Below are 27,448 nucleotides of genomic sequence, written 5' to 3'. Positions count from 1 at the left end.
GAGCTCAATACTGTTACTGAATGGATTAATGTGCAGATTAGTAGCTAAAATTAAATCCAATTGTTTTTTGGAGCTGAAGCCGTCCAGCTTTATGTTTGGGTTGATTAAAACCAGAAGAGCAGGTTGACATATGAGATTGATCAAATTGTTTCTGTGCTGTTTTTTTTAGTTTTCTTAATTTTTTGCTAATGCTAAACCAAGCAAGGTGAAGCAGCTTTTAATTTCTATGCTCCCCACCTGTAGAGGAAACTTCCTGAATACCTGAAGTCTGCTAAGATGGTTAACTCAATTAAATCAGGGCTTAAAACATGATTGTTCACTGTGGCTTTCCAGTAAACTGGATACACCTTTTTCATTTGTAACTATTTATTTGCTTGCATTTGTCTAGTTTTTTTAAATGCATTTTTTCCTCATTTTTAGCTATTTATTGTCTCTAAATGATGTTTTAATGTTTTCTTAATGTCTTGTTTTAAATGTATTTCTATGCCCCTTCAAAGTGCTTTGAATTACCTTGTACAAATGAACTTGCCTTGTCTGTTCTGTGTGAGATGCCATGATGTCATGCCTAACTGTGGAGGCTTCATTAAAGTCTAGACTCCTGTAATTCATATCAAATATCACGTGTCACAGCTCTTTTGTGAAAACAGGTGTCACAGATATCAAACATGTCAAGTCAACACTGGTCGTCTGGTTGTGTGGTGTCTATAAACTAACTGTACGACGTCAACTGGCCTCTTACAGAGCTTCTTCTGCCTGGTACATGCTACCCACCAATTTATGGCGGATCATACATTTTTCTTTTAAAATGTTACTTAAACAAGAGTTGATTAATCTTACATAGATGTTATTTTTTGTTTTAATTAACTGTTAACAATGGCTTTACTTACGGCCTGCAAACCTCAAGGAGTCAGGAACTCACTGTGGCCTGCTGCTGTTCACCAAAACTATCAGCAAGTAACTCTCCACAACACATTCCGTGTTCCTTTTGTGTGTATGAATTAGACAGACATGATACAGCTTGTTAATGAGAAGGTATTGGTCAAACTTTGGATTGAAGTTTTCATGCCAAACCCATCTAATTGACTCTTGGCTCTAGCTCTGTACTCATCACACCCTTTGCAGGAAAGCGAGGAAGCACATTTTCCAAAATGTTAACTTATTCTTTCACATTTTCATTTTAAATACTTTGTGCGGACCCCAGTAAGTTGCTTGTTTTGTCTGACTAACTTTCCAAAATTCCAATTCCAAAGATATTAAATTATCAACAGTAAAAGAGTGTAAGTTTATTTTCAACACAGAGCAGGACACACATGAAACAGGGGGTTGGGGGTCACCTGCCTTTAATTTTGAGCATCAAATACTTAATTTCCTACATTCTGGTAAATTTTTAAGCACCAATTTTGGCTCTTTCTGCATCTATTTATTGCGAACGTTTCTTTCATTGAAACAAACCAAACAAAACTTTCATGTTTTATTAAGGGGAACAAATGCACTTTTTCTTAATATTGAAGGGGACGTGTCCCCTGTGACCCCCCCCCGCCCCCCCCGGAAATCTACACCTATGGAGGCTGCACACCAGCATGTTTCCAAATGTTTTAAAATTTTGCACAATGAAGAATTTTTGCGATTTGATTATCAAAATGTGCAATTGCATAAAGCACCTCTGAAGGTTCAATCACTGAAATGACCAACAAAACAAGTAACATATTTTCTCACTTACCTCTGTCATATTCACTTATGTAGGTAGTTTTGGTTAAATTTGAGATATCCAATTGCAATAAACTTGAATGGAGTTTCACTTGTGGAGCTCACAACACTGGAAAAAAACACTGTAGATCTGTGGTTCCCAACTGGTGGATCGCGGCCCAAAAGTGGGTCGAGAGCCCATTCTGAATGGGCCGCAAGTGACTCACTAACGTGTCAAGTTTGTAAAAAATCACATACACTGAATTTCCGGCACACAGCCTTAATTTTGAAATGCCATTTCCTGCCTAAGAGTGAGTGACTACCAGACAGATACTTGACAGAAACAGCAAACTTGCTCGATACCATGGCTGAAAGAAAGTACGATACTGAATGTGTTCAACTGTGTGGACCTTGAACTAATGACTAAGGAGGAATCTGGACCCTGTGGCTGAGCCAGTTGGAAATCAATGCTACAGATAATCCACACAACTTTGTTTCAGAGGTTTTCATTAGAACACTAACATTTAAAACTAGTGTGTTTTGCGGATTACCAGCAGCAGAAATAAAAAAAAGTTTATCTCTATAGGAGGCAGAGGCTTTTTAGTGAACCATGACATTACCCACAGAGACAGTGAAATGAGACACACTTTGTTTTGTCAGAATATTTTAGTGCCTTACATGGATGTTTGATCTTGTAAAACAAAAAAAACATTTAACTTAAAAATACTAGTTTGTGGAATGGGAACAAAGCGATAAAACAAATTAGTAATTATTGTGTACCATTAAAAAAATAATGACTGATTCTTCACTGGGACGGATAACCCAAACATTGAGTTGGTAGATACACATGAGCGAACACTCGCTAGTCAGGTTAAGTGTTAGTAAAATGCCTTTAACCTCTTGAGTCCCACAGCAGACTCACTCTGCTGAAATGACGCAATCACACTGTTGCATAGTTATGAATGTGTTTGAGAACACATTGTCTTGTCTTTCAGCAGGGAACAGTGGAAGCAACCTGAAAATGAAACAACATACTGGACAGTTTCCATTTGGAATACATGAAACTCTTCATATGAACATTCAACATCCACAGGTTCAGTTTATGAGTCCCAGTTATTGCTCTGTAAAATGACATAAATAGGTGCTACAGATTTACACACTTCTCAGTACAGCTGCAGATCAGGAGGTTTTGAACCTGATTGTTTGTAACCATTATCTGCAGCTTTGTGACATCACTGCTTCAGTCCGCATAAAATGCAGACATGTGTGTTTGTCTGGATTCTGGACCCTTATTTCTCCTGAGGCTCAGGACATCACCCCCCTGTGGCCTAATGGAAGTACTGCACCTACTGACACTTCCTGGTCCTAAGTGCAGCATGGTCCTTGGCTTGTCCTTCATGGTGTCAGCATGAATGATGAGATGGTCCAAGCAGAATCAGAGTGAACCAGAGGAAGCCCATGTGCAACTTCCATAAAGTAAATACATCCCTCTCTCCTCACCACTGCATGTGTGGGGGCTGTGTGTGGGTCTGACTCTGACTTCTGTACTGGGTGTGCAGGAGTTCGCTGGCCTGTGGGGAGTCGTGGCCCTGCAGCCAGTCTTGATAGAGGGTGTGCAGGGTGGAGCTAAACTCTGGGAGGCGGATGGGCAGGCTGCTGTAGGCCTCCTCCATCTGCTGGACGAGGACTTTATCCACCCGGCCTACTGTGTCGCTCTCTGCCTGACCGCGGCCGCTCAAGCATCCTGCCACGTATGAAACACAACATGGGCTAACACAGACAGATCCAAAGTGAAAGACACTATTTCAAGCAATGTTTCTCGAAAAATAATGTTTGGTGTTACCTCCTGGGCAGGACAGCACCTCCACCAGCTGGTAAGGCACACGTCCCTTTCTCATTCGGTGAACCAGAGTCTGGATGTTTCTGAAACCATAGATGGCGGCAAACTGCAGCAGAGTTTCCCCGTCTCGCTCCAGAGTCACTTCCTGGAAGTCCCGGTTCCTACAACAGCAACATGTGACACAGGAGGAGAGTTTTCAGACAAAGAAATTGTATTTTATGTCCAAATTGACATTGCTCTACAAAAGTGTGGCATGGATGACTGGACTTCCAGGGAGGCTATGTTATATTCCAGCTGAATAACTGTGAATAACACAGTGTCTCTCACCTGAGGGTCTTGTATGTGATCTCATGGACGTCCAGACCAAAGAGTTCTTTGGCAGCATGTTTGAAGATGTGTTCCAGAAAACCTTCAGAACCTCGGCCCTCGTGCCTCACCAGAGCCACGTCCCCAGCCTCTCCCAGCCTGCAAGTGATAATACAGGCTGCTCTGACAACAGCTTCCAGAATGACCTCAGTGAAGATATACAATTGACAGATCCTGGGTCCCACCCCCCTTAGTTACTATTGCTAAGTTGGACACGCTTGGTAAAAACGAAACAGGCTGATGCCAATTCTGCTTAGCCATGTGGCGCATTATTTATTAAATAGTTTCTGGGCGTCAGGCAACGTAGCTTCAAGAAGCAGACAGCAAGGACTACATTGTGTGATGGAAGGATGTATTTACCATGTTAACTTTTATGAACAAACTTTTTTGAGGCTTCCAAGGTCTCAATAATTAAAGGAGAATTAGAGACCAAGGATGACAAGACTATGAATCAAAACTGCTCCTGTATGGCTGGATATAGCCTGTGATTAGATAAGTGCCATGACAACTGTATTGAAATTTATTAAACAGCTATTAGTGTGTGGGTATTGACATAAAAAAATAAACAGAAGTTAGCAAAAGATGTGCTATTTCTACTACTAAATTACTACTACTACTGCTACTTAATTATGAGAGGGTGCCCTTTAATTTCACTTGAGCACCTGACCCAAAGTGTTTATGTACTGTGTAGTGGAAGTGATAATAATATATGCTACTTAGAAATTTGTTTTCTGTTACTTATCCAGACTTGCTAACTCCATCATAGCAGCTTGAGCTTCAATGTGTTTAATCTTTTCTCATCAAAGATGACTGATAGGATAAAATCTAGTCCAAATACTCACACATGGTCCAGTGGAACAGAGTCCAGATCTTCTGCTGACACCTTCCTCTGCTCCATCAGGTGAAAGATCTCCACTGAAACATCACAAACCACTGTTACTGTATGTAGCTGTTATTGTCAACTCCTACGACTGTAAATGGAGCTACAGAAGCCAAAATAATTCTTGTCTTGGTGCATGATGGGTGGGAGTTGTGATCCTTATGTAGTGTGATGCTGATCTCTTCTGTTCAACTATCCAATAAAAGTAGTTTAAAGACTGCTTAAGGTTTTAATGCCTGCAACCAATTAGGTGATTGCAGACTTTGTTTAGCAGGAATCAAAACCTGATCACAAATGCTGACGTAGAGGTACACTGTGATGTGAGCTGCTGTCTGTCTCAAATGCATCGAGACAAAGCAGATGGGTCTCAGCAGGACAAAATGAAAGGAAGCGTGTATCCTCTTGGCCTGCTGATGTGTATAGTGTGTACTGTAGTGTAATGTGTGCATTTATATTAAGCTAATAAGGGCATGTATGTGTAATATTTAAGGATGGGTCTTCCATACACCTTTCAAATGCATAACTATGTGAGGAAAATAACTACTGCGGTCGCAGAGACACCAAACTCTAGATTATCAAAGCTGTGTTTAACATGATTTATGGATCAAAACAAACTCTAATAAACATTTCCAATAGTATTAAGCCCAGGGCAGCAGTGTGCAAGATAAAGAGAATGGAACCTGAGGTGAGGACACAGTCCACGTCTCTGGTCTCCAGCAGGCTGTTGTAAAACTCCTCTCTGACAGCCTCCAGCTTCTTATCAAAGCAGGGGGCCACCAACACGTGGTAGACTTTCTCTGGACTCAGCTTCTGCTTGGAGAGAGAAAGGAGAAGGAAACACATAATAATGAAGCAGGTTCCTTTTTGTGCAGAAACTGATGTATAAAGCATTTTACATAACAATTTCTACTGACTCAGAGTGCCTTTTTCTTTTTACTACAGATCTGAATAACAGAACATCCATTACCAGATTACCCTCAAAATTCTATAGTCATGCCATTGTATTGGGTATTGTGTGCTATGAATATTCCACTGGGAGTGTTCAGCTTTAACTAGTGTATCAACACCGCTGACAGCCAACTGGGAAAAAATCGTGTTTATTTAGTGAAAATCTGGACATAACAGAGTTGCACTACCATACAACTCAGTGTACTGTAAAGGATTCAAATCGAGGGAATAGGAAAGATGTTTCCTTATTTTAAAGGAATGCTTCAACCCCCATTGACCATTTGTATATCAATTACTCTTCCAATGTTATGTTAAATTCATAAAGAAAACCTTTCCTAACATGCCTCCACAGTGAGCAAAGGATCCAAAAATGGAGAAAATTCGTGATGAATTGAAGTCATAGGGGTCCACGTATAACAACAGCATAACAACTCAACAACAATTATTGTTTTATTAATGGAGTCTGGCTTCAAAGAGAACCTAGTTAAGATTCACTTTCAGTTCAGTTCCCTGTCAGAAAGGACTGTTTGTTTGTCAAGCACTGAACATACGACTGGATAAATGAGACTTGGATTATACTGCAAGGGTTGTGTGAAATTTTGTACACAGACGTTTTGACGTAGTTTTGCTGTTGTTAAAGATGAACCCCTATGACTTCAGTTCATCAAGTATTTTTTCGTTCACTGGAGGCATGCGAGAAAAACAAAGTCATCATTTTTCAATGTGGCCCACCTTTTTTAATTCGTTACCTCCACCTTTTACTGGTACTGCCGATAGAACTGTTGGTGTCGCCACTAACGGTACCACAACAAACTAAATGCATTTATGTGCTATGACAGTACATGTTCACCTGCTGTTTAGAGAAGTAGTCTTTGACCAGACAGCCCATGATCTGCTGAGGAGACCTGGCTGTGCAAATATGAGGGGTGACCAAACTGCCCAGGACACGCTCTGAATAGCGGATCCACCCTGTAAACACACACACACAAAACCTTTCTTAAAATGAACCTCTGCAATCCAAAATCACGTTTTCATTTAACGTAGAAAACACACCAGAAGATAACAGTCAAAAAGGATGTATACAGACATACAGTATAAGGAGCTTTGTAGCGTACACATGGTTCAAAATTTTAAAGTTCTCAGTAAGATTCCAGACCCATGACAAATATTTTATTCCTTCCTAATTTGATGATATCATTACTGGATGAACAGTGAGGCTGAAAATCACCATCAACAAACAATAATTTAACTGAAACAATTAACTGATGGGTCCATCTACAGAAAATAGCCAACCGTGTTGTTAACTGATGAATCATGGGGTCATTTATTAAGCAAAACTAATCAAAAGTGCCAAAATATTCTGTCTTTGGGAGGCTGGAGCGGGGCGCCCAGTAGCTCAGTGGGTAGAGCAAGCGTCCCATGTACAAAGGCAATGTCCTTGACGCAGCAGCCATGGTCTCGATTCTAGCCCTTTGCTGCATGTCATCCCTTGTCTCTCCCCCTTTCACACTTAATCTGTCCTGTCCAATAAAGGCATATAAAAAATAAAAATAAATAAATAAATAAAATAAAAAAAGAGGGTGTGGTGTACTCATTTTTAAACTAACATCTAATATAATGGAACTAGATGGCACTCGGCTTGTGGTGCTCAAAACACCAAGAAATACATCTGAAAAACACAACAGCAATGTCTCTTTCCAGAAATCATGACCTGGTTACTCAAGATAATCCACAGAACCTTGTTGTGAGCAGTTCATGTAGAATCTTTTGTCTTTCTACCAAATCACACCAACTATAGCATTGTACAGAGGGAAGCATGAATTTACTGCTAGCTCACCTAGCTCCAATGGGCTGGCTAACGTTACAGCTCAGCTAAGGAGGACGCCATTAATATTTACATCTCACGCTGTCACAAGCACAAGCCTCTTGAGTAGATACATGTTTAGTTCAGCGTGGTGAAACAATTGATGGGTGTAGTTCAGTAGAAAGAAAAAAAGTTCCAATATGAAACGGCTCACAACAATGTCTGTGAATTATCTTGAGCAACTGGGTCATGAGTTTTTAAAATGTAATTTTTTTTGGCGCTTTGTGCACCACAAGGCGAGTGACATCTAGTTCCATTATATTGGAGAGAAAGCAGACATCTCTACAGCTGATATCTCTAATACCCGGCAACTCACACCAAAACAAACTAGACTGATAAATGGCACTACAGGGAAGAGGAAAAACCTGTTTTCTTTTTTTTGTGTCCCTTTAACTCTTGCTGTTCCTATCTCTGGTGAAGGGAGTGGTGAAACAACTTTCTATCTTTCCTTTGCAGCACACCACTGCTATCTCTACTTTTAAAACAAGCTCTGCCAACCCCCCCTGTTCAGCACACATCATGCATATTAACAGTCAGGAGCCCGAGGAGCAGCAGAAGAATGAGGCAAAAGAGAGGAAAATTGAGGCAAATATCAGGGCAGAGGCAAGAAAGTCAGTCTGACAGGTGGAGAGGGAGAGGGAAATAAAATAAGGGGTGAGAAGGAAGGGAGTTTTACCTGGACAGGAGGAGGTGAACATGGGCATGGCATGGGAGTCGTGGTGCCTCCTGCGAAACCTCTGAATGAACTCCTTCTGGCTTTCCAAAATGCTGAAGCCTGCTGCTACGGTGGTGTCGAACACATACTGCACTCCTGCAGGGAAAACGCAGAGAGATGACAACAGAGACAGTAGCACAGGGAGAGACAGAAGTGGGGGAGAATGTCACACATCTATGACAGATACCACTGAGTAGGTGGACGTTTTAACACATCAGTCATGAAGAAAGGTCTAAATTTCTGACTGTTTGGTGCTTTTTTTTAGAAGCAAAGTGGAAATTATAATTTTCAATAAAAAAACTTAAACAGAAGCTGAATAAGTCTAATAACATTATGAGGCACAAAATGCGGAGGAACAGGGAGTAGACATCCTAGATCTGATCTTAATAAATCCCACAATAGTCATGCAGACAACATTTTACAGGGAAAAATGTAACAAGACTTCATATAACTACATGAAAGAGCACTTAAAGACTGTGTTAGGGGAATACTACATCTCCCTAGAGATCATTTTATATTAAATTCTCACTCTGTGTTACGCTGAATTCATGAAGAAAACCTTTTTTCTCGCATGCCTCTGCTGAACAAAGAATCCAGCGACAGAGAAAATTCTTGATGAGTTGAAGTCACAAGGGGCCGTGTTTAAAAACATCAAGACTATATGACCTCTCACACAACTTGTGCATCACAGTCCAAGTCTCATTAATCCAGTGGTATGCTTGGTACTTTCCAAACAGACAGCTCTTTCCAACGGGGAACTGAACTGACAGTAAAAGTTACTGAGCAACTTTGACTTTTACTGAAAGTGAAAGTAGCTCTCTTCAAAGCCATACTGCACTGACAAAGACAGTAATTTAACCCTTAGGAGCTGCTGGTCTACTGCTGCCCAAACAGTCAGTTTGTTTGTGGTATTGTGTGACTTTGGTGTTTTAACAGCTTAGTTAAGATTCACCCAACTCACATAATAACACACACACAAACCACAGATTGACCAGCAGCCCATGTGTTCAGGGAGGTAAAATTACTGTTTTGTCAAAAGAGTCTGGCTTTGAAGAGACTTCAGATAGATTTCACATATTCACTTTCCTGTCAGAAAGGGCTGTCCCTTTGGGAAGTACTGAGCATTCAACTAGATAAATGAGGCCTGGATTACACTGCATGAATTGCGTGAGTGTGTTAACAGATGTTTTGATATTGTTTTGCAGCTCTCAAACACAGCTCCCATGGCTTCAGTTCATCAAGAATTTTCTCAACTTTTTGGATTCATCGTTTACCATTGAGGCATGTGAGAAAAAAAAAAGTCACTTCATGAATTCAACATGATACGGGGTAACTAAGTGATATACAAAAGGTCATTTGCGGGGTGAAGTATTGCTTTAATACTTTGTTAAGATTTTACAAGATGTTATTTGCTGTGACAGTTACGCAGCAATATATACATAACACTTGCTCACCTAAACTCTTGAGGAAGCCACAGAGTTTGTGGGCAGCCTCAGTGATGTCCACACCAAACTTGACAGCAAAGAAAGGCAGAGACTGTGGACACAATGATGCCACCAGCACCTTGTGCTTTGACACATCACACTTCTGACAAGGACAGAGAGACAATTGGGACAATGTAAGGTATTGCTCAAAGAGGAAGAACACTGTGACGCAGTGCGACACATTCTTAGGTTTCAGAGTACCTTATTGAGTGCCAGAACCCGCTGCACTTCCTCCAGGCTCTGCTGAGAGACTTTTAGGCTCTCCTCCTCTGATAGACAGCCATCACAGGACAGGCAGGCACTAAGCAGCAACTGGGGTTCTTCGTGCACCTTAGGAAAAAAACACAGGAGTGTGTTAGATGGAGGGTTTAAAAAGAGACATGTTCTATTTTAAATGGGCACTCCAGCAACATAGTTTTTGACTTCCATGAAGAGTCCACTCCCCACAAGACACAGATTAAAAAAAAAAGAAAAAAAAAAAGAAAAGAAAAAAAAAAGGTCAAAATGGAAGCAACACAGGTCTAAATATGTTTACTTTTAGTGACTGGATCCTACACTTCCCATAATGAAACTTTATCGCATCTTTTCTTAAACCTTCCATGCATTGTAAATGCCCACATGCTTTGAACTGGGTTAAAATAATCATTTTTCAGACTTAAGAAAACTCCTCCAGCAGATGACATTACACAACTGATTTCAATCTGAGTAGTACTCCCAGGTGAAGTTCCCCTTTTGTCAGATCCATAAAATAAAATAAAATAAAATGAATGAAACTTGTGAGTAACAAGACATTACCTCTCCATTGACTATCTCTCTCTCCTGATACGAGTTAGCACCATCATCACTCTGTTTCTTGTTGCACTGTGTGTGAAAGATCAATAATTAAATTCACGATTGAAAGCAGGACAGAGTTTCAAACTCTACATGTTGAGAGTCGACTGATATGTAATAACGCTTTGATACAGCTTCAGAAATTCACCTGTTTTGTGCAGTTCTCACACTTCTCCTTCCGCTTTGGTATGTTGACCTCTGACATTTTCCTTGACAGTTATCTGGAAATTGAGGGTGATATATAACAAATATATAGCAGCACCATTAGCTTCCCAGTGTTGATCATTTCCTCACAGCATGTTCCCTCTGATGCACCGGCATGATGACTGTGCCTGCAGCCTACTGCTGTGTAATGTTTTGTCAACTCCACCCTCCTCTGTCTGTCCTATCACAGACAGCCTGCTTATCATAAACACAACAGCTCTAATGGTGGGAAACTGGCAATAAACACAAAATAGTATCCTGTCATTAAAATTTTAATGGCTCACGTTAATTACATACACAGTGCCAACAAAAACAGCCATAATAGCTGTTACGTCACAATAAACACAGGAGGTACCATCTTGTTGAAACCCTTATGTCCCAGTCTCATTATGTAATTACATGAAAAATGTTGACTCTGGGGTAAATATTTGATCATAGCTCACGGGGGTAGGGGAAAAACTGATACTACATAGCATTGCGATGTTTTTTGTGGCAATATCATATAGATAAAAGAATGCCAAGTATTGATTTTTTTCAAACTATTAAAATCATTTACATTACAGATTAGGGCTGCAAGTTTTTTAAAGTGTTTATTGCGTCGATTAATGCCCGAACACAACGCATTATTTTCTTTAAGACATTAATGCATGCTGCTATTGTCACCACTGCCTGTCTTTCAGAGGCCGTAGACGGCTGACTTTCAAAGCTAGAGTGATGATACTGGTATCATATGAAACTAGACTTAAGGAATCCAGTGGTGTCCACCATGTTATGCTAGTTTCTCAGGAAGGAAGATAAATAAAACTCCAAAGTTAGGCTAAATTTTGTCCAAGGGAAAAACAGCATGGCCAGTTTCACAGAGGTCCCTTGGCCTCTGAGTGCTGTGGGTACCCATGAGTCTCCCCTTTACAGACATGTCCACTTTATGTTAGTCTCATACAGTTTTGAGCACAAACTGCATGCAGTGTGAATTACAGATTTTTGACTAGAAAAACTTGACACAGTGTTGAGCTGCATCTCAAATAATCCTCAGGTTTCCAGCTTTCAGGGGATAGATACCATTTCTATGTAGCATATACTGTTAAGCTGCTTTCTCCACTAAAAGATCCCCTGTTTACCCCTAAAAAAAGACCAAAATGGGTCTACAGTATGTGGGCCTCAGAGGGTTAATGACGTGCTGCTATTTTGTCTTTTCCACCACACTGTTGTAGCAGTGCAGCACTGATTTGAAATAAATAAATCTATAAGTCAAGATCATAAAGTAAATTTCTTTGAATTCGATTCACCTTCAAAACACTATGGTAACACTATCAAAACACTTTACCGTGTTCATATGGACTTCAAAACTGTTTTGCAATGCTAAATTAATCGGGATTAACAATTGTAATTCTGTGATTAATCACAATTAAAAATTAATCGTTTGACAGCCCTATTACAAATACAAATTAAACTTTCGGTAGCCTACAGCAATAATAAAATCTAGTACTTTTTCAGTCCACTAGATATAATTTGCTGCAGTAAAATGATTTAAGTGAGATCAACTGACCTAAACCTTTATCTTATTTGATAAAAGAGATGCTGGCAAAGTTTTCCTTTGAGTACATAATTTGCTTATAAAAACAGGTCGCAATGTATGTTATGGGAATACTCAGCATATCGCAACACGTTTAAAATCGCAGTAGTATTGTATTGTGACTCATGTATCGTGATAATATCATATCATAGGCCCTCTGCGGATTCCCGCCCCTAATAGCTCGCGATAATGTCCCCGACTGACTACAAGCGTCACTAATTTGTGAAGCTATGTGTAATGTTAACATTAGCTCAAAAGCTAGCTTGCGTCAAATTTTATATTAACTTACAGTAAGTTAACTATGATATTTAAACATAAAGTTATGCTATTGCATTACAGGCCCTTTTCAGGATGTGGGATAACATAACGTTAGTCACTCTGTTTGTTTAAGTGTGTGTGTCATAACAGGCCCTGTGTTGACATTACAAGGTCGAATTTTGAGGTAACTCACCGGACGGTGTCTATGTCACTGGCTCTCTCAGACAATGGCATGGAAGAATGCAGAGGACAGTCAGAAGAGCAGCCACCGGTGAAAGAAAAAGCAGCACTGACACAGCACAGCAGGTGAACTCAGCAGTTACTCAGCACTCCTGCAGGTTAAACTTAAATCGTCTGTGCACGGTGTCACCGCAACTGCTGGCTTGAACCTGGACGGTTATTTCATAATGTACAAACTCGTACTTTCAAAGGCGTCGTTGCTCCTTGTATAGGGGCCAGCCATCTCTATGCACGTCTGCCTCCATTGTGCACCCCCGGTGAATCAAGACGCATGCGCAAACGGAGTAGTGGTCTGCTCCGGAAGCTTTGACTTTTTTGTCAAACCAGTGAGGGATAAAAAATATGTGCTTTTGAATCAGTCAATCGACATAATCAACAAATTATAAAATGCATAGCGTTAAAAACTCCAAATCGGTCTGTAAGTTTCTCCTGCGCCAGATACTGCAAGCTCTTCAGGGTGTTTCAGGCCAGGCTCGGACTTTCAAAGTATCTCCCAAATAGATACGAACATTGCCAAAATAATGGTAAATTTACCCCTAGTTCAGTAAAAAACGAAATAAATTTTCTTTTGAAAATGCCATTGTGTTGAAGAAAAACTAAAGACTTGCGACTACGCCGTCTTTTGTCTTAATTTAATGCATTTCAAGCTTTTATTCTGAAGGCGGCGAAGCCGTCCAATCACAGCAGGCGGATCCAGGAAGGAAGTGTCACCCATGCAGAACAGTTGTTGCAACAAATATGAATTGAACTTCCTTATAATTTAGTACATGTGTTTCCTCGTGCAAATGCTCTTAAGCTAAATCTGCAAAGCGAACATTTACAGAAAGAAAGAAGAGTTTAAGGTAAGCGATAAAAATGTCTCATAGTTGGTTTCTTTATACAGATCTGTTGAGTGTTATGGACAGTGATGTGTGGGCACTTCTTCCTCATCACAGCCAATCACCATCATCAGCAGGAGGATCTGTTTTTGGGTCAGCTCTTTTGCTCAAATCACAAAAAAATGTTATATCGTGTACTCTCTTGCCTCTTGTGATTTGAAGCCATGCAAATATTTGGGTTTCTGCTGAGATATTTAGATCTCCACTTCTGACTATCCACTCAACACAATGGAGGTGAATAGACTTTCATTTATGCTGCTCAAAGGGAAGGGGAAAATGTCAAAACAGCAATGTGTCTCACCAGTGACACTGTCCTGGTTACTCTGGATAATCCTCAGATCATAGTGTCAACATATTTAAGTTTTTATTTTGGGACTTTTTCTTTAAGTAGAAAAGAAGAGGCACACTTCCAATAAAACTTGCTATTGTCATCACCATATCTGGATTATCCTGAGTAACTGGGACATTGTTTCAGGACACCATGTCTTGATTAACCTGCTAGGGGGGCCCCAGCGCCATTACTCCCAACCCTTTGTGCAAGCCAGTGTTCCTAAGATAGAACACTGCCTGGGTTTAATTTGATGAAAAAAAAGAAACATGCAACACAGAAACTGAAATGATAACGATCTCAGAACTGCATTTAAACAGTGAGGCTCTGTCTTGAAGTGTTTCCTCACAGGTGATGAAACAGAACATACACTAAGGCAATAAGAGTGCCATCTATTGTCCTTTAATGGTGCATATTCCAGGGTTCCCACACATTGTCATGGACAAAATTTCAGAATGTTTCCATGACTTTTCAAGGACCCATAAAAAAAAATTCAGAGACCATTCACGATGTATAAAATGAACTTTACTCTAAATGCTAATTAGTATATGAAAATGAATCAGCAACCCTCTCCAATCTCTAATAGTTGGTTATTTTCACATTTACTTCAAATACTTAAAACTACAGGTACAGTCATACAACCACTTACTGTCTATCAGTCTGATGACTGCTGAACATTGGCTGACTGGTACATTGAATAGGACAGAGTCACTGTGTGTCATTAAAAATACAGGTGCCTTTCCTAATAACAGTGGATAAGTGATGCTTAGTTCAGTGCAAAATGAAATGAAAAACATTTGTTGTTTCTCTGTTGTAATAGAAAATAGAAAGCCTAAACATAATATCATATTATCTATTAAACCAATGCATTTTGACCTTTTTTTGTAGTAGTTGTGAAAATGACTCCACTTATCCAATGTCTTGAAATGCCTCCTCAGAGCACAGCTGATGCTAACCAGATTTTAGCATTTGGTAATAAAGCAGTTAGTGTTATTAGAAACGCTGCACTTTTGCTCCTATAACAAGTAGAGCTGAATGTTTTTGGATAAAATATCTAATTGTGTTTATTTTGACTGATATTTCCAAGTGTGATATGATTTCCATTATTAGAGGGATGGGTCATGTTTGCATCAATTTTTTAATTTTCATTGAAAAATATATTGAAATGATCATGGTGTGTGTGGGTGTGTTTTTTTAATCTATACAAAACAAAGACTTTTTTTTTTTTAAGTAATACTATGGTGTATTGATATTTTCCCCATAGCCCTAAATTGTAGGGCCCCTAAAGTATATTTTTGTTTTTACTTTGAACTTATCATGTTAGGTAGGCGTATTATATTCATGTGAAGTAGGCTTTTGGTGTATGTGAAGTTAAGTACAAGATTCTTATTCTTGCCTCTGTTCAGATGGGATACATGACAGTAGAGGAGCACAGCTCCACCCTGCTCCACCTGAAGAGATCTCCGGGCATTCGTTCTTGGTCTCTTCTTGTCGGTAAGTGTGTTTGCAAAAAATTATACTCAAATGATGAAACAAACATATTAACAAACTAAGCCATGCACTCCTCAATATCTTCGAACTCTGTAATTAAAACTCTAATAACAAGCCTCTCATTTTAATTGCAGGCATAGCATCTATTGGGCTGGCAGCTGCATACTACAGCTCAGGTTCACAAACTGAATTTACCTAATCTTGTTATCAATTTGCAACTTCTGATTTAATATAATTTTCCACATGTCTTACTGCAACTCATAACACCGTCTGTTTCTTTTATTTTATGTGCTGTGTGGATCTTGCAGACAGCATCTTGTGGAAGCTTTTCTACGTGGCAGGCTGTCTGTTTGTCGCCATGCAGAACATGGACGAATGGGAGGAGGCTGTGTTTGACAAAACCAACAACCTGATTGAGCTCAAGACGTTTAGCTTGTATGCTTTGGTCCTGACGTTATGGAAGAAGGGGCAAGAGAAAGGTCAGTAACGCCACAGAGCGGGTGAGTAGTCCTCACTTGCTGTTTGGAGATTTTAATTTTTTTGTCCTGTTCTCTCTCTTAGTTGTGTTGGATCTGACACAGCTGTGTGACATCTGCGTCCAGGAAGAGAAGGTCCGGTATTTGGGGAGAGGCTACCTGCTGATGCTGCGGCTGGCTGCAGGCTTCTCCTACCCCCTGACTCAGAGTGCTACACTGGGAGGACGCAGGTTTGTATCTTCTGGTGAACTACTCCAATACATGAAAGTCCTAATCCTTATTCACATCCACCACCTCAGTCCTAAAATTGCATTTCCTGTTTGCTCTGCCTCTTTGAGCTAATTGTTTTACTGTTTTAGTTCACTCTCACAGCTCTCATTAGCCTTGTTTTTTTTCTTAGTCAAAAAGCTCACATAAACCCTCTGTACACTACCTGCACAACACCAAACAACAGACAAAGTAAGCAACTAGCTGGTGTACATAGCGGAGCATTTAGTAGCTAAAGAGCCAGATATTTTGCACAGGAGTTGGTGGACACAAGCTAAAAAGAGAGTGAATATTGAATTCACATTCGTCAGGTGGCCAGAAACACAAGTCATAATGAATGCTAATGTTGCTTCATGTCTGCTCTGTGTGTAATGTTTGCTAACTCGCTCACCATGTCAGCTCATGTCATAGTGACTCAGTTGTTAAAGGGTAAGTTAGGAATTTTCTCAACTTGGACCCTATTTTGCCATTTTTTTGTCTCTAAGTGACTAATGGGAACAACAATTTTTGAAACTGGTCCAATATTGAGTGAGAGGGCTGCAGATGGTGGCCCCGAAACAGGCTGCAATGTAACCACTAGGGGCATTTGTGCACCATTAACATCCGTCCACTAAAAGTGCTTTTTTTGCCACTGATAGGCTCAGATGATTATTTTAAGTGTTTGACAACATTATAGAAAGGATCCCTACAGTGACAGACTTTTTTTTATAAAAGAGTAAGATCCTTTTTGTTAAACCAAAAAAACAGAAATCACTATCAGCGAACCCACCAGACTCCATTTTAATAAGCAGTAATTTTTTATCATCCTGAAACATACTTCATTTAAAGTCAACAGAAACAAATAAAACCCATAAAAACCATTGTGGTTCGTCTTTCCACTGTTCCAACAATCACCAGCTGTGGTTTGCTAGAAATAAGCCTTTAATTCACCCATTTAGATGTGAAAATATGCTGTCTGTATACACAATAAAATAGCTGTTTATTTAAATGGAGTCTGGTGGGTTTGGCTATGTTGAACAAAAAGGAAATTACTCTTTAACATAAAGGTCTATCTCTGTAATGTTGTCAGACAGTTATAGCCTGTCAAAGGCAAAAACAAGCACTTTCAGTGGCCATAAATTGATGATGCTCATTTGCCGTAGTAGTTACATTGCAGCCAATTTCGCAGCTGTCTTGCTCCAAAAATCTTCCCATTTGTCACAAAGACACAAAAACATGGGAAAATATGTCCCAGGTTAAAAATACCAAACTTAACCATTTAAACCTAGATTCAAAGTCTTCATATTGTTTGATTAATAAGTTATTTTTAGTATTGAAGCCAAACAATATCTGGAAGAACAAAGCCAAACAAATATGCTCTGTAGAACAAGATGACACAGTTGAGTAATCCCCATTCTCCTTCTGTCCCGTATGTTACCCATCAGTGATGTGGAGGCCGTGGCTGTGTTGCTGAAGCGCTTCCTGGGGCTGGAGGAGCTGCAGCGACGCAGGCAGCGGGAGGAAGAGGCAGAATATGGAGGAGACGAGGAAGAGGAAGAAGATTCTTTGGACAACAGCAGTGATTCGGAAAATGAAGCAGACAAACTCTGATCTCTCTGTGACTTGTAACCCTGCTGTTACTTTTGGTGGATTAATTAAGGGGCATTATGGCATTGCTACAGCATTACAGTGGGTGCAGCTTCAGTGATGCCCTTGCTAGCATGTTATAGTGTCAGCATGTGCATGAAACACCAGGGATATACAGTAGCCTCTTTCAGTTTCTCCTCACAGACCTCCTTGTATTTTTTGGATATGTCAGGTGGAGTTGTGGCAGCCTTGGGAAATTAAGTAAAATATTTTTTATTTTAATTTTCATGTAAACTGGGATTGAAAAGTCAACCGGTTAAATGTTTTGTCATGTAAATGTTTTGTAGCCTAATCAAAGTTTTCTAAAACAGTTCCAGGGAATATGACGATAAGAGTCTTTCAGCTCTCTGTAAATGATTATCATGACCTTTTGATCTAATTACTATTTGGGAATACACTCCAGATTACAGATTTACTGTGCCTTCCTACTGAAATCTAATAAGTGTTTGTGTTTAAGTCAATGGAAAGTGCTTTTCCCACAGTTTTCAGGGCCACCCAGTTGATAATCACCTTTTGCATGTTTATTCATACTCAGTCTGCAATCTGGAGGAACGCATCTGCAAACTGTAATCAAGCATGAGTGATTTTCATGGCTCAATTAAGAGTTAATTATATGTGAAATGCTTCGGCTTCTTCTTGTTCTGTCTTTTAACATTTGTATTTTTGTGTGAACCAAAGACTGAATCTCAGGCAAACACTTTGGTCCTCTGGACACACTGGTTTTTCTTTTTGTTTTGTTTTGTTTTTTCTGAAAAGTGAATGAAATCATGGTGGTTAACTGGCTGATGGTGACTGTGTTCTGCTTTGCTTGAAAGAAAATGAGAAGATTTCTTTGTTGGTTGATTTTATTGTCTTTGTTTACTTTGATACATTTGGAGGAATTATATAAAATTATTTTCTATGTAAACCCAAAGCCTTCTTTTAATGTTATGTCCTTTCTTTGCTACAGTGAGTGCAATTTCCATACAAGAGTTGGCTCTTGGTTAAGTGCAAATTCACACATAAAATCACAGTTAGGTGCTGGTTGCAAAAAAGTAAGAGACCAGTGTTAGCATTGATCAAAAAAGCGATTTGATTCTGAGCTGGCAGAATATTCTACGGCACCATCTCATTCACACAGGCGCTGATCTCCTCTGTTATCCTCAGTAAAGGAGCCACTACAGGGCTGACGTGTTCCTCTATCCACTCCTGGGCTGTTGACTCTGGGTACAGACGCACCATCTCCTCTCTCACTGCTGCCACCTTCTCTTGTAACACTGTCAAATACCTGAGGAGACAAAATCAGAAGGGGTTCCTGTTAAAGGCTAAACAGAGTGTTTAAGAAATTTCAGGGAGGCAAAGCAGTGTGTAGAGAGTGTTGCTGTAATATAACAAATTATTCTCACGTTGATGCTTGGCTGTGAATCTGCATGGTGATGAGCGGGGACACCATTTTCCTCTGTCGGTGGTAGGGGCTGAACCATCCTCTTACAAACCTACAGTACCTCAGGCATACAGTTATTCAGCTGTTAGTTATTTACAGGGTATAGAAATAAACATTTTGTCTGTGTCTGCAAAGGTTAAAGGAATAGTTGGACATTTTGGGAAATATACTCATTCGCTTTCTTGCTGAGAGTTAGATGATAAGATTGATAATACTCTCATGTCTGTACTCTAAATATGAAGCTACAGCCAGCAGCCGATTAGCTTAGCCTAGCACAAAGAGGACAAGGGCTAACAGCTGGCCTGGCTCTTCCAAAAGCACTAAAGCTCAGCTGTTAATACATGATCTCTCATTTCTTTTTGACAACTTTATGGAGGGTTATGTGTTGGACTATTTCTTAGTCCCGTATAGGGCTGCAATGGTTTTTATTATCAGTCAAAATGACCCTTTAAGGAAAGAAAACGGACATTTTATTACTATAACTGAAACTTGAACCCATTTTGTTAATGTAAGTGTGTAAAAAGTCTCCCCTTTAAAAATAAATAAAATAAAGAGATTCTCCGTCCAGTTGCATTTTTTTTTAAAAATATCAAATGTATATGGTATGATAACCGCCAACTTCTTTTTTAATCACAGTGTACCTTGATAACAGTATATCGCTGCAACCCTAGACCCGTATTGCAGGGATACTCAGCTTGCTTTGCTTGGGGTCCACTTTTCCAAAGTGACAGGGACCAGGGGCCAGTTGCAGCAGCCCCATCCATGTACACAGGGCCGTTTCTAGGATTTTAGGGCATTAGGGGCTTCGCTTGGACCTCTGTTAAGGGGTGCAGGGGATCCTCCACTGGAGGATGCTTTGATGCACTCTGGCACCTTATGTATACTAAAAGCACAAAACCAACTACCAGTGTGACTCAATTTATTTTTATTGTGAATTAGACATGGTTGGGGGGCACCCAGCACCCTACCAGAGGCCAGATTTGGCCTCTGGGCCGTAAGTTGAGTATCACTGCTGCACAGAGCGCTGCAGGGATGACATATTTTTTGGAGGCTACTCCACAAGTTAGCATTGCCCTGGTTTCTTCAGCCAAAGGTCGATGGGATTTCTCTATGTGATTACTGCAGAAAATAAGCTCTGTGTTAAAAAAAACATTTATGATACTTACAGGATTTGTTCTGCAAGATAAAATGAAAAACTACTTTTATGATATTTGATGCCTAACATTAGGCTATAAACGAACTATACTATGGTTGCATGACTTACCATCTCCCCACAACACAGCTATAAAGCCATGTTCGGCGTGATGATGTTCTGTAGTCTCTTTAAGCTTCTTGTTAGCAACTGTCTTTTTTAAGACGCATAAAAGCTTCAAAATGGGGTATTAACTGGTGAATTTTTTGGCGGACAAATGCGAAAGTCTCTTAAACTTGTATTAGCCACAGACCTTATTTCAGGCATCTAACCCATTTACTCCAAGGCGTAGAAACTGAGAGTGCTAAAATGCACTCTCAGTTTCCTCCTGCTCCACTCTTTGAGGGCATGCTTGAGACTAGCTGTTTACTGTAGTTTTAAGTCTTAATGCTAAGCTAAGCTAACTAGCTGTTGGCTGTATCTTCGCATTTAATGTACAGACATGAGAGTGTTATCGATCTTCTCATCTAACTCTAACTTGGCAAGAAAGGGAAAATTTCCAACCATTCTTTTAAAGGGCCAGTGTGTAATATTTGGCATGGTTTATTCCCAATCTGAATCTGAATCTTAATATTCTACACTTTAATATGTTTATATAAGTGTATAATCGCTATAAAATAAAATTTGTTTGGTTTTCGTAGCCTTGTAATTATGCTTTTATATATATATATATGTATAGCAAGGGCCTTGCTTTAGAGAGGTCGCCATCTTGCGCCGCCATGTATGTACCGCAGCCTGAGCGGACAATCCAGCCAGCCAGAGAACCCGTTTCGCGTGTATAAATGAACCAACGAAGACAGCGGAAGGAAGGAAGAAGGAGGAGGAAACAGCAGAGAGTGTTAGTAGTTCGTCGATAGAGAGTAGTGAAAAGTTTTTTTAGTTATAAAGTTTGCGAATGGACCACACTTACCACGCAACAGGAGAGAATGAACCCGAACCGTCATCTGCGAGGAAAAGAAGACGCAACTTCACTCCTTGTGATGCACTCTCTGCGGCGCTTTTCCTCCTGATGATATATCTCCCCAACGATGGTAGCAGTAGCACCGAATCCCATTCTGTGCATTCAGCCTCTCTTCTCGCCCGCTCAGCATCAAACACATGGAGTTCCTCATCTGTATGCTCCGGCTCAAACAGGTATGGCTCTGGGTCTGTGTCCGCTACAAGAAACTCTTCAAAATCGCGTTCAAAGTCGTCCATTGCAGCTACTATAGTCCGGAGATATTGCTAGGCTAAATAAACAGCTGAGCTCTGTTTACAGGCTACGCTGTCAGTCAGTGTGCGGGCTGGAGATTGGTGGAGCAGAGAGGGGAGGGCTGCCCCGCTGGGTACTGTAAGCAAGTATGTGTGTATGAAGTGTGTGTGTTACGCTAGAAGAGTCAGAGTTTGGGACGGAGTCTTTTACCCCCTGGAGTGTTACCGGAGTTTTTGGAGTGCTCAAATAAATGAGCCTTTTTCCCGAACGCTACTCTGGTCTCCTGCTCGTGAGGGATTCATTACATTATCATAACATGGTTTAGATTTCTAAATAAATATTCACCTCGTCGGTAGATAGACCTACTCCTGAAAAACTCATGTCTGCGCAAGGCTTTTTGTCCCTACGAGGCCACCGTCATGTACCCAATGGGAGGGGTGAGCGAGTGAGCCCTGCAATCTAGAATTTGACCACTGATGTCACTGTTTTCAACCCATTTTACACACTGGCCCTTTAAGGTAAATGTGACATTGGAAATATGATCTTGTGATCGCTGCCCATAACTCACATGTTGTTTTCAAAAAATCGTATGTCCTCTGAGTTCAACAGTGCGTTGAGCTCCACAGTTAACTCTGCCAGCCTCCTCCCTGGGAACAGCGATTCACCTGCAGAGGTGCTAAAGACCACATGGAACAAAATCCTGTTAGCGTACTGATACAAACTATGCAGTGACAGCGTAGATCATACAACACCGTCGGACCTTACCTCCCCATGGCCTCTACCTCTACCGAGGCGATACCCAGCCTCTCAGTTACTATGCTCTGAGCCTCAGCACTGAACTGACCATGACTGAGTGTCTGGAGACAGGCTGCTAGTGATGGGAGGGCCACATGCATCAGCTCACACAGCACTGACAGGTGGTCATACCTAAAAGCATGAAAATCCAGGACTGTGGAAAAAGCTCTGTGTTCATTGCAAATGTAGCATCACATGACTTCTGACACATTCAAGTGTTGGAGCCACAAAAGGGCAGCTTTATCATAGACCCTATGCTCTTTATTAGCACTGTCCTGATTTACATTCATGCACTGCACGGATCCACAAAAAGAATGTGAAAGAAAATTAGAAATTCCCCCAATACTTACCTTTGCCAGCCTGTGATAGCGATGCCCTGCAGGTGTACACCAGCAGATATAGAAGCAGCCACCTTCAGCCACTGCACATGATTATCCACATGTCTCTGCGTGCTGGGCACACAGGTGTAAACACCGGTGGAGCCTTTAAAGGAGCTGGCTGCCCACACATCTGACATGCCGGCACTGCAGTACTTCTCCAGCAGAGACACTGGACAACACAGTTAGAGATGTATATCACTACTAACAAAGCTCTGCACATGTTGCATACTATTTGGTGATGTATAAGAGCTTCATGTTCAAATACTAATTTCCACAGTATATGGGGCCTACCTGTTGTGTCCACATTCAGATCAGGGGTGTAGTCCCACAGCATGGGCTGTACGAGTCCCAGTAGTCCACTAGCTGTCAGGTGGATAACAAAAAGAAAAGACTCATGATGAAAAAGGTAAAATCAAGACACGTGGGAGTGCACACAAACCAAAAAAAACAGCTGTGGTTCTAAAGACGGGATCTTAAGACCACCAGTGATCCTTGAGATGGTCCCAGCAAGTCTTCAACAAAAATAAGGGTAAGTTTAATTTTTATATTTGTTCTTTCTATACAAATAAATCCAATTTTGGATTCTTATTATTGTAGCTTCTATTACTGTTTTTATCCACTCATTTACACTCAGGGGTGGAGAAGGTATATTGATCCTCTAAGGTTCTGTATGTGAGATTCAGAACATTAAAATAGCAGCAAATCACTATTTGCTATGTCAATATATAGCGGGGTAATAGCGTCCTATGCAGAGAATGAAGTCATGCTACCTTTGTGAGTGTTGTAATCTGAGCCTCTGTATTCTTGACATGGCAGTTGGTGCAGCCGCTCGTGCATGTGAATCACTGTGTGTGTGAAACCCACTGGCTAGCTAACTGCTACTCCTTTGCACTGCACTCATACAGCCTTTACACACAGGTAATGTTGATAACGGTGATAGCATTGACACAAAAGCAAACACCCACCCTCCAGTTCCCCCACAGGTAAACACCGTGTCAGCACTGTTGCTTGCTGTTAGCACTATTTGCGCTGTAAGCACAGTTAGCTGCTAGCTGCTGGCTGTGCTGCATCCATGTTGAGAGCCGTATGCAGACAATCCCAGCTCAGACTTTAATCACAGATATGCTTATAAAGTCGCATACAGCAACTTTGAGTAAAAGTAGCAATACTGCACTGTAAAGATGCTGTAGAAGTACTGGACTAAAACTACTTTAAATATCAACAATAGGGGTGCTCAATGCAGAAGAAATGGGAAGTGATACACTATTATATATTGTATTGGTGGATTTAATGCTTAAGTAGCAATTTACTGTTAATAAGATGGTAACCAAATTTAAAACCCTAATTTGAAATGCAACAAGTGACTATAGGGGTCAGATAAATATAGAGGAGAAAAAAGTATAAACTTTGAGTTGAGTACATATACAAAGCAGCATGAAATAGAAATACTCAATTTCAGCTGGGTGATATATTGATATTGTGATATGAGACTAGACATCATCTTAGATTTTGGATTTGGATATTGTAATATCAGGAGTGTTGTCTTTTCCTGCCGCATTACAGTAAAGTGATGTAATTTTCTGACATCATCAGCCTGATTTGATGCAGCTGAGTAACTCTCCACTCTCTTTGAATTTCAAATATCACCTGGTTTATTGGGAACAATTGTATTTCTTCCTCACCTTTTAGTGTGTCCTGGCTCATGCCTCTCATCATATCATCCCACATTATGATGGTCATGTGTGGCCACGCCTTCTTGACGGCCTGTGCCACCTTGGTCACATGACTCAGGAAAAGTTGCTCCACTGTATGTCCAGGTAAGGCCAACCACAGTTTGGACTCCTCCCCCTCGCCGAGCATGTACACCTTGAGGAATTTAAGATGAGGACATGAAATGATGATACTTTTTCTATCGTAACATTAGATAAAAGACTAATCCTTTACCTCATCTGCTCCAATGTGCAGTGTATTTAAGCCTGGGTGCAGCTCCACCACCTGCCTCAGCATGTCCATCACCAGCCTCACCCCTTCCTCTTTGTGGGGATTCAGGGTGCCCACACAGTGTGACACCTCTCTCAGGCCCCACATGGGTCGATGCTTCAACACAAACTGTAACAGAGAAGGGGTGGCCACTGATAAACAACAAACACTATCTCAAAATTGGACATTTGTAGTCATTACAAACTGTTGTAAACAGGAGAGCAGCAGGGGTGGAGCCAATAACTGTAAACATTAAGGGCTCCAATCTAGGGGGGTTGACAGTTGGCAATGCTTCAAATATGGATGTTGCTGCAAAGAAGCTACAAATTCTAAAACATGGATGCTTCACACACATCTTCAACCTGGCAGCACAGAAGATCTATACAATCAGCACAGTTTCAAGGTGGGCACCCAAGATTAGAGTCACCAATTCAGTATCTGACCAAATGTCTCCCCTTCTGTTCCTGAGATATGACGTTGAATAATGGCCAGAAAAGTGTTTTTGAAAAACATTATAATGTCACAGTTGACCTTTGACCTTTTGGATATAAAATGTCATCACTATGTTTTATTCTATGAGATATATGTTTAAAATTTTGTCATAATTTGGCATAAGTTCTTGAGTTACGATCAAAACATGTTTTGTGAGGTCACAGTGAGCTTGATCTTTGACCACCAAGATCTAATCAGTTCATTTTTGAGTTCAAGGGAACGTTTGTGCCAAATTTGAGGAAATTCCCTCAAGGCCTTCTTAAAATTTTGCTTTTACAAGAATGAAACAGATACAATGTCATTGTGATCTTTGACCACCAATATCTAATCAGCTCACTATTGAGTCCAAGTGGACGTTTGTGCCAAATTTGAGGAAATTCCCTCAAGGTGTTCTTGAGATATCACATTTATGAGAATGAGACAGACGCAAGGTCCCACTGACCTTGACCTTTGACCACCAAAATCTAATCAGTTCATCCCTGGGTCTAAGCTAACATTTGTGCCAAATTTGAGAAAATTCCCTCAAGAAGGTCATGAGAATGGGACAGACGGTTTAGAGTTACCAATTAACCTAACCTGCATGTCTTTCGACAGTGGGAGGAAGCCATAGTACCTGGAGAAAACCCATGCTGACACAAACCCTCTTGCTGTGAGGCCACAATGCTTTACCACTGCACCACCATGCTGCTACATACTATAACATGATATACAATAATACATAATAAATAATAATACTATACCATTATAATCTGGGCTGCTCTAAGTCTAAGTCTAAAGTCTAAAGTCTCTAATAGCAAATCAAGGATCTCCAACAATGCTTATCAAATGTGGTCTTCAATACTCTGACTTGAATATAAGGGCCAATAGAAGAACATTTACTCAGTTATATTAGATTCCTTCAGCGAACAGCATAGATGCTGGGCTGGAGCCCCAGAAGCCACCCCCCGGTTATGCTCCTGGCGAGAAGGGATGTTTGTCTCACCTCCATGTGACCAAATGTCTGCACAAGTGGGATGATCTCCATGCCCTTTGATTTGGCAAATTCCTGCATATATAGTACCTCCTCTCGGCTGGAAACAGAGCACACAGTAAGCAGACAAAACTCATTTAACTTCCTGAACCAAAGCGTTTTATGGCACATTAAGTTTTATCTCTATCCCACACAGGAAGGATTATAATTTTATTATGGGATATCTCAGCATGATGAGGCAGATAAAATAGTACATTCAATTCCAACCCAGCCCATAAATCAAGAATAGAATAGGCAGTGTCCGGTGTTTACATCTAAAACTGCACCTGTAAGCAGGCTGTACTGTGGCCTGCAGCAGCCTCAGCTCTCCCTCATAAGGAAACATATCCTCGTACTCCACCAGCAGGCCATCGACTCCCAGCTGAGAGAACAGCTCGATCAGCTGAGGATATGAAACACACACATTAGTGGACAGCAAATGTGATATTTAAACAGTGACAGTGCGCTGCAGCAGATCACAGAGGAAGCTGCTGTGTGCTTACTTTGTGAAGGTATTCAACCCTTGGGGGGGCACCTTTCAGATCCAGGTGGACCAGTTTCTTTCCCTGAGGCCAAGGTGGACACTTCATTCTGCCTGTTACAAACTGTACGCATGAACAGCCTCATATTGACAACAGTAGTTACAGGTGTGCATGTGTTTGTTTGTGAATGAACATTAGATCATTTGCTTTACTCACCAGGGCAGCAGAAACCAAACCAGGACCAGAGATGGAACAACAGAGAGGACTGGCACTCTGGGAAGGATGCTGTTGTGAGGCAGGTCACTTTTCCTCTGCACAAGAAACGCTCCCAGCCCAGACGTTTCAATGTAAACACGCAGTATAGGTAATCGATTAGTTTAGTCTCAGTGGGCAGAGCAATGGATGGAAGAATGCACGCTACATGCTGTAAGAGTTAAACGTTTGTGACACTACTGACAGACTGTCAAATATAGGATAAGGATACGGCTATGTTTTAGGCTGTTTTCGTAGCTGTGCGTGGTAGAAGAACTCAATTGTACCTGGACGTG

General features: G+C 40.7%; 3 protein-coding genes across 4 annotated transcripts; 1 reads left to right on the top strand and 2 right to left on the bottom strand.

The window, feature by feature from the left end:
- Positions 1-2,333: 2,333 nt before the first annotated feature.
- On the bottom strand, positions 2,334-13,302 carry narf (nuclear prelamin A recognition factor). Its single transcript, XM_050061004.1, has 12 exons — positions 12,843-13,302; positions 10,763-10,835; positions 10,579-10,644; positions 9,985-10,113; positions 9,754-9,886; positions 8,261-8,395; positions 6,571-6,689; positions 5,453-5,582; positions 4,735-4,807; positions 3,854-3,991; positions 3,530-3,687; positions 2,334-3,430 (listed from the first exon to the last, which is right to left on the bottom strand). The coding sequence occupies exons 2-12, from the start codon at positions 10,817-10,819 to the stop codon at positions 3,183-3,185; spliced, it is 1,386 nt and encodes a 461-aa protein (XP_049916961.1). The 5' UTR covers positions 10,820-10,835; positions 12,843-13,302; the 3' UTR covers positions 2,334-3,182.
- Positions 13,303-13,568: 266 nt separating this feature from the next.
- On the top strand, positions 13,569-18,868 carry LOC126400352 (cytochrome b-245 chaperone 1 homolog). The gene is made up of 6 exons (XM_050061007.1): positions 13,569-13,731; positions 15,502-15,589; positions 15,721-15,762; positions 15,895-16,065; positions 16,148-16,292; positions 17,754-18,868. The coding sequence occupies exons 2-6, from the start codon at positions 15,502-15,504 to the stop codon at positions 17,917-17,919; spliced, it is 612 nt and encodes a 203-aa protein (XP_049916964.1). The 5' UTR covers positions 13,569-13,731; the 3' UTR covers positions 17,920-18,868.
- hexdc (hexosaminidase (glycosyl hydrolase family 20, catalytic domain) containing) lies at positions 18,676-27,399 on the bottom strand. Of its 2 annotated transcripts, none has more exons than XM_050061003.1 (12): positions 27,117-27,399; positions 26,922-27,013; positions 26,706-26,821; positions 26,392-26,479; positions 24,882-25,046; positions 24,620-24,803; positions 23,229-23,300; positions 22,908-23,106; positions 22,528-22,689; positions 22,331-22,438; positions 19,341-19,430; positions 18,676-19,222 (listed from the first exon to the last, which is right to left on the bottom strand). In XM_050061003.1, the coding sequence occupies exons 2-12, from the start codon at positions 27,006-27,008 to the stop codon at positions 19,051-19,053; spliced, it is 1,443 nt and encodes a 480-aa protein (XP_049916960.1). In that variant the 5' UTR covers positions 27,009-27,013; positions 27,117-27,399; the 3' UTR covers positions 18,676-19,050. The 2 variants fall into 2 exon arrangements, with proteins under 2 accessions (XP_049916960.1, XP_049916959.1); XM_050061002.1 differs by having other exon boundaries at positions 26,922-27,023; positions 27,117-27,397.
- Positions 27,400-27,448: the final 49 nt, after the last annotated feature.

This window comes from Epinephelus moara, chromosome 13, assembly GCF_006386435.1.
Source record: "Epinephelus moara isolate mb chromosome 13, YSFRI_EMoa_1.0, whole genome shotgun sequence".
NCBI classification, from domain to species: Eukaryota; Metazoa; Chordata; class Actinopteri; order Perciformes; family Serranidae; genus Epinephelus; species Epinephelus moara.
The sequence above is the reverse complement of the archived record's forward strand: the minus strand, read 5'-3'. Positions and strand labels throughout refer to the sequence as shown.

Bases quoted from the DNA above. Each gene is read 5' to 3' on its own strand.
- narf (XM_050061004.1), bottom strand. From the start codon at position 10,819: ATGTCAGAGGTCAACATACCAAAGCGGAAGGAGAAGTGTGAGAACTGC. The intron at 8,396-9,753 runs GTGAGCAAGTGT...TTTTCCCTGCAG, and splicing joins TGGCTTCCTCAAGAGTTTAG to GAGTGCAGTATGTGTTCGAC. The intron at 4,808-5,452 runs GTTCCATTCTCT...GTGATGTTTCAG, and splicing joins GGACTGTGTCCTCACCTCAG to TGGAGATCTTTCACCTGATG.
- LOC126400352 (XM_050061007.1), top strand. From the start codon at position 15,502: ATGGGATACATGACAGTAGAGGAGCACAGCTCCACCCTGCTCCACCTG. The intron at 15,763-15,894 runs GTTCACAAACTG...TGGATCTTGCAG, and splicing joins AGCTGCATACTACAGCTCAG to ACAGCATCTTGTGGAAGCTT. The intron at 16,293-17,753 runs GTTTGTATCTTC...GTTACCCATCAG, and splicing joins GCTACACTGGGAGGACGCAG to TGATGTGGAGGCCGTGGCTG.
- hexdc (XM_050061003.1), bottom strand. From the start codon at position 27,008: ATGAAGTGTCCACCTTGGCCTCAGGGAAAGAAACTGGTCCACCTGGAT. The intron at 23,301-24,619 runs GTGAGGAAGAAA...TCCACCTGACAG, and splicing joins GAGCCAGGACACACTAAAAG to CTAGTGGACTACTGGGACTC. The intron at 19,223-19,340 runs GTGAGAATAATT...TTGTCTCCTCAG, and splicing joins ATTCACAGCCAAGCATCAAC to GTATTTGACAGTGTTACAAG.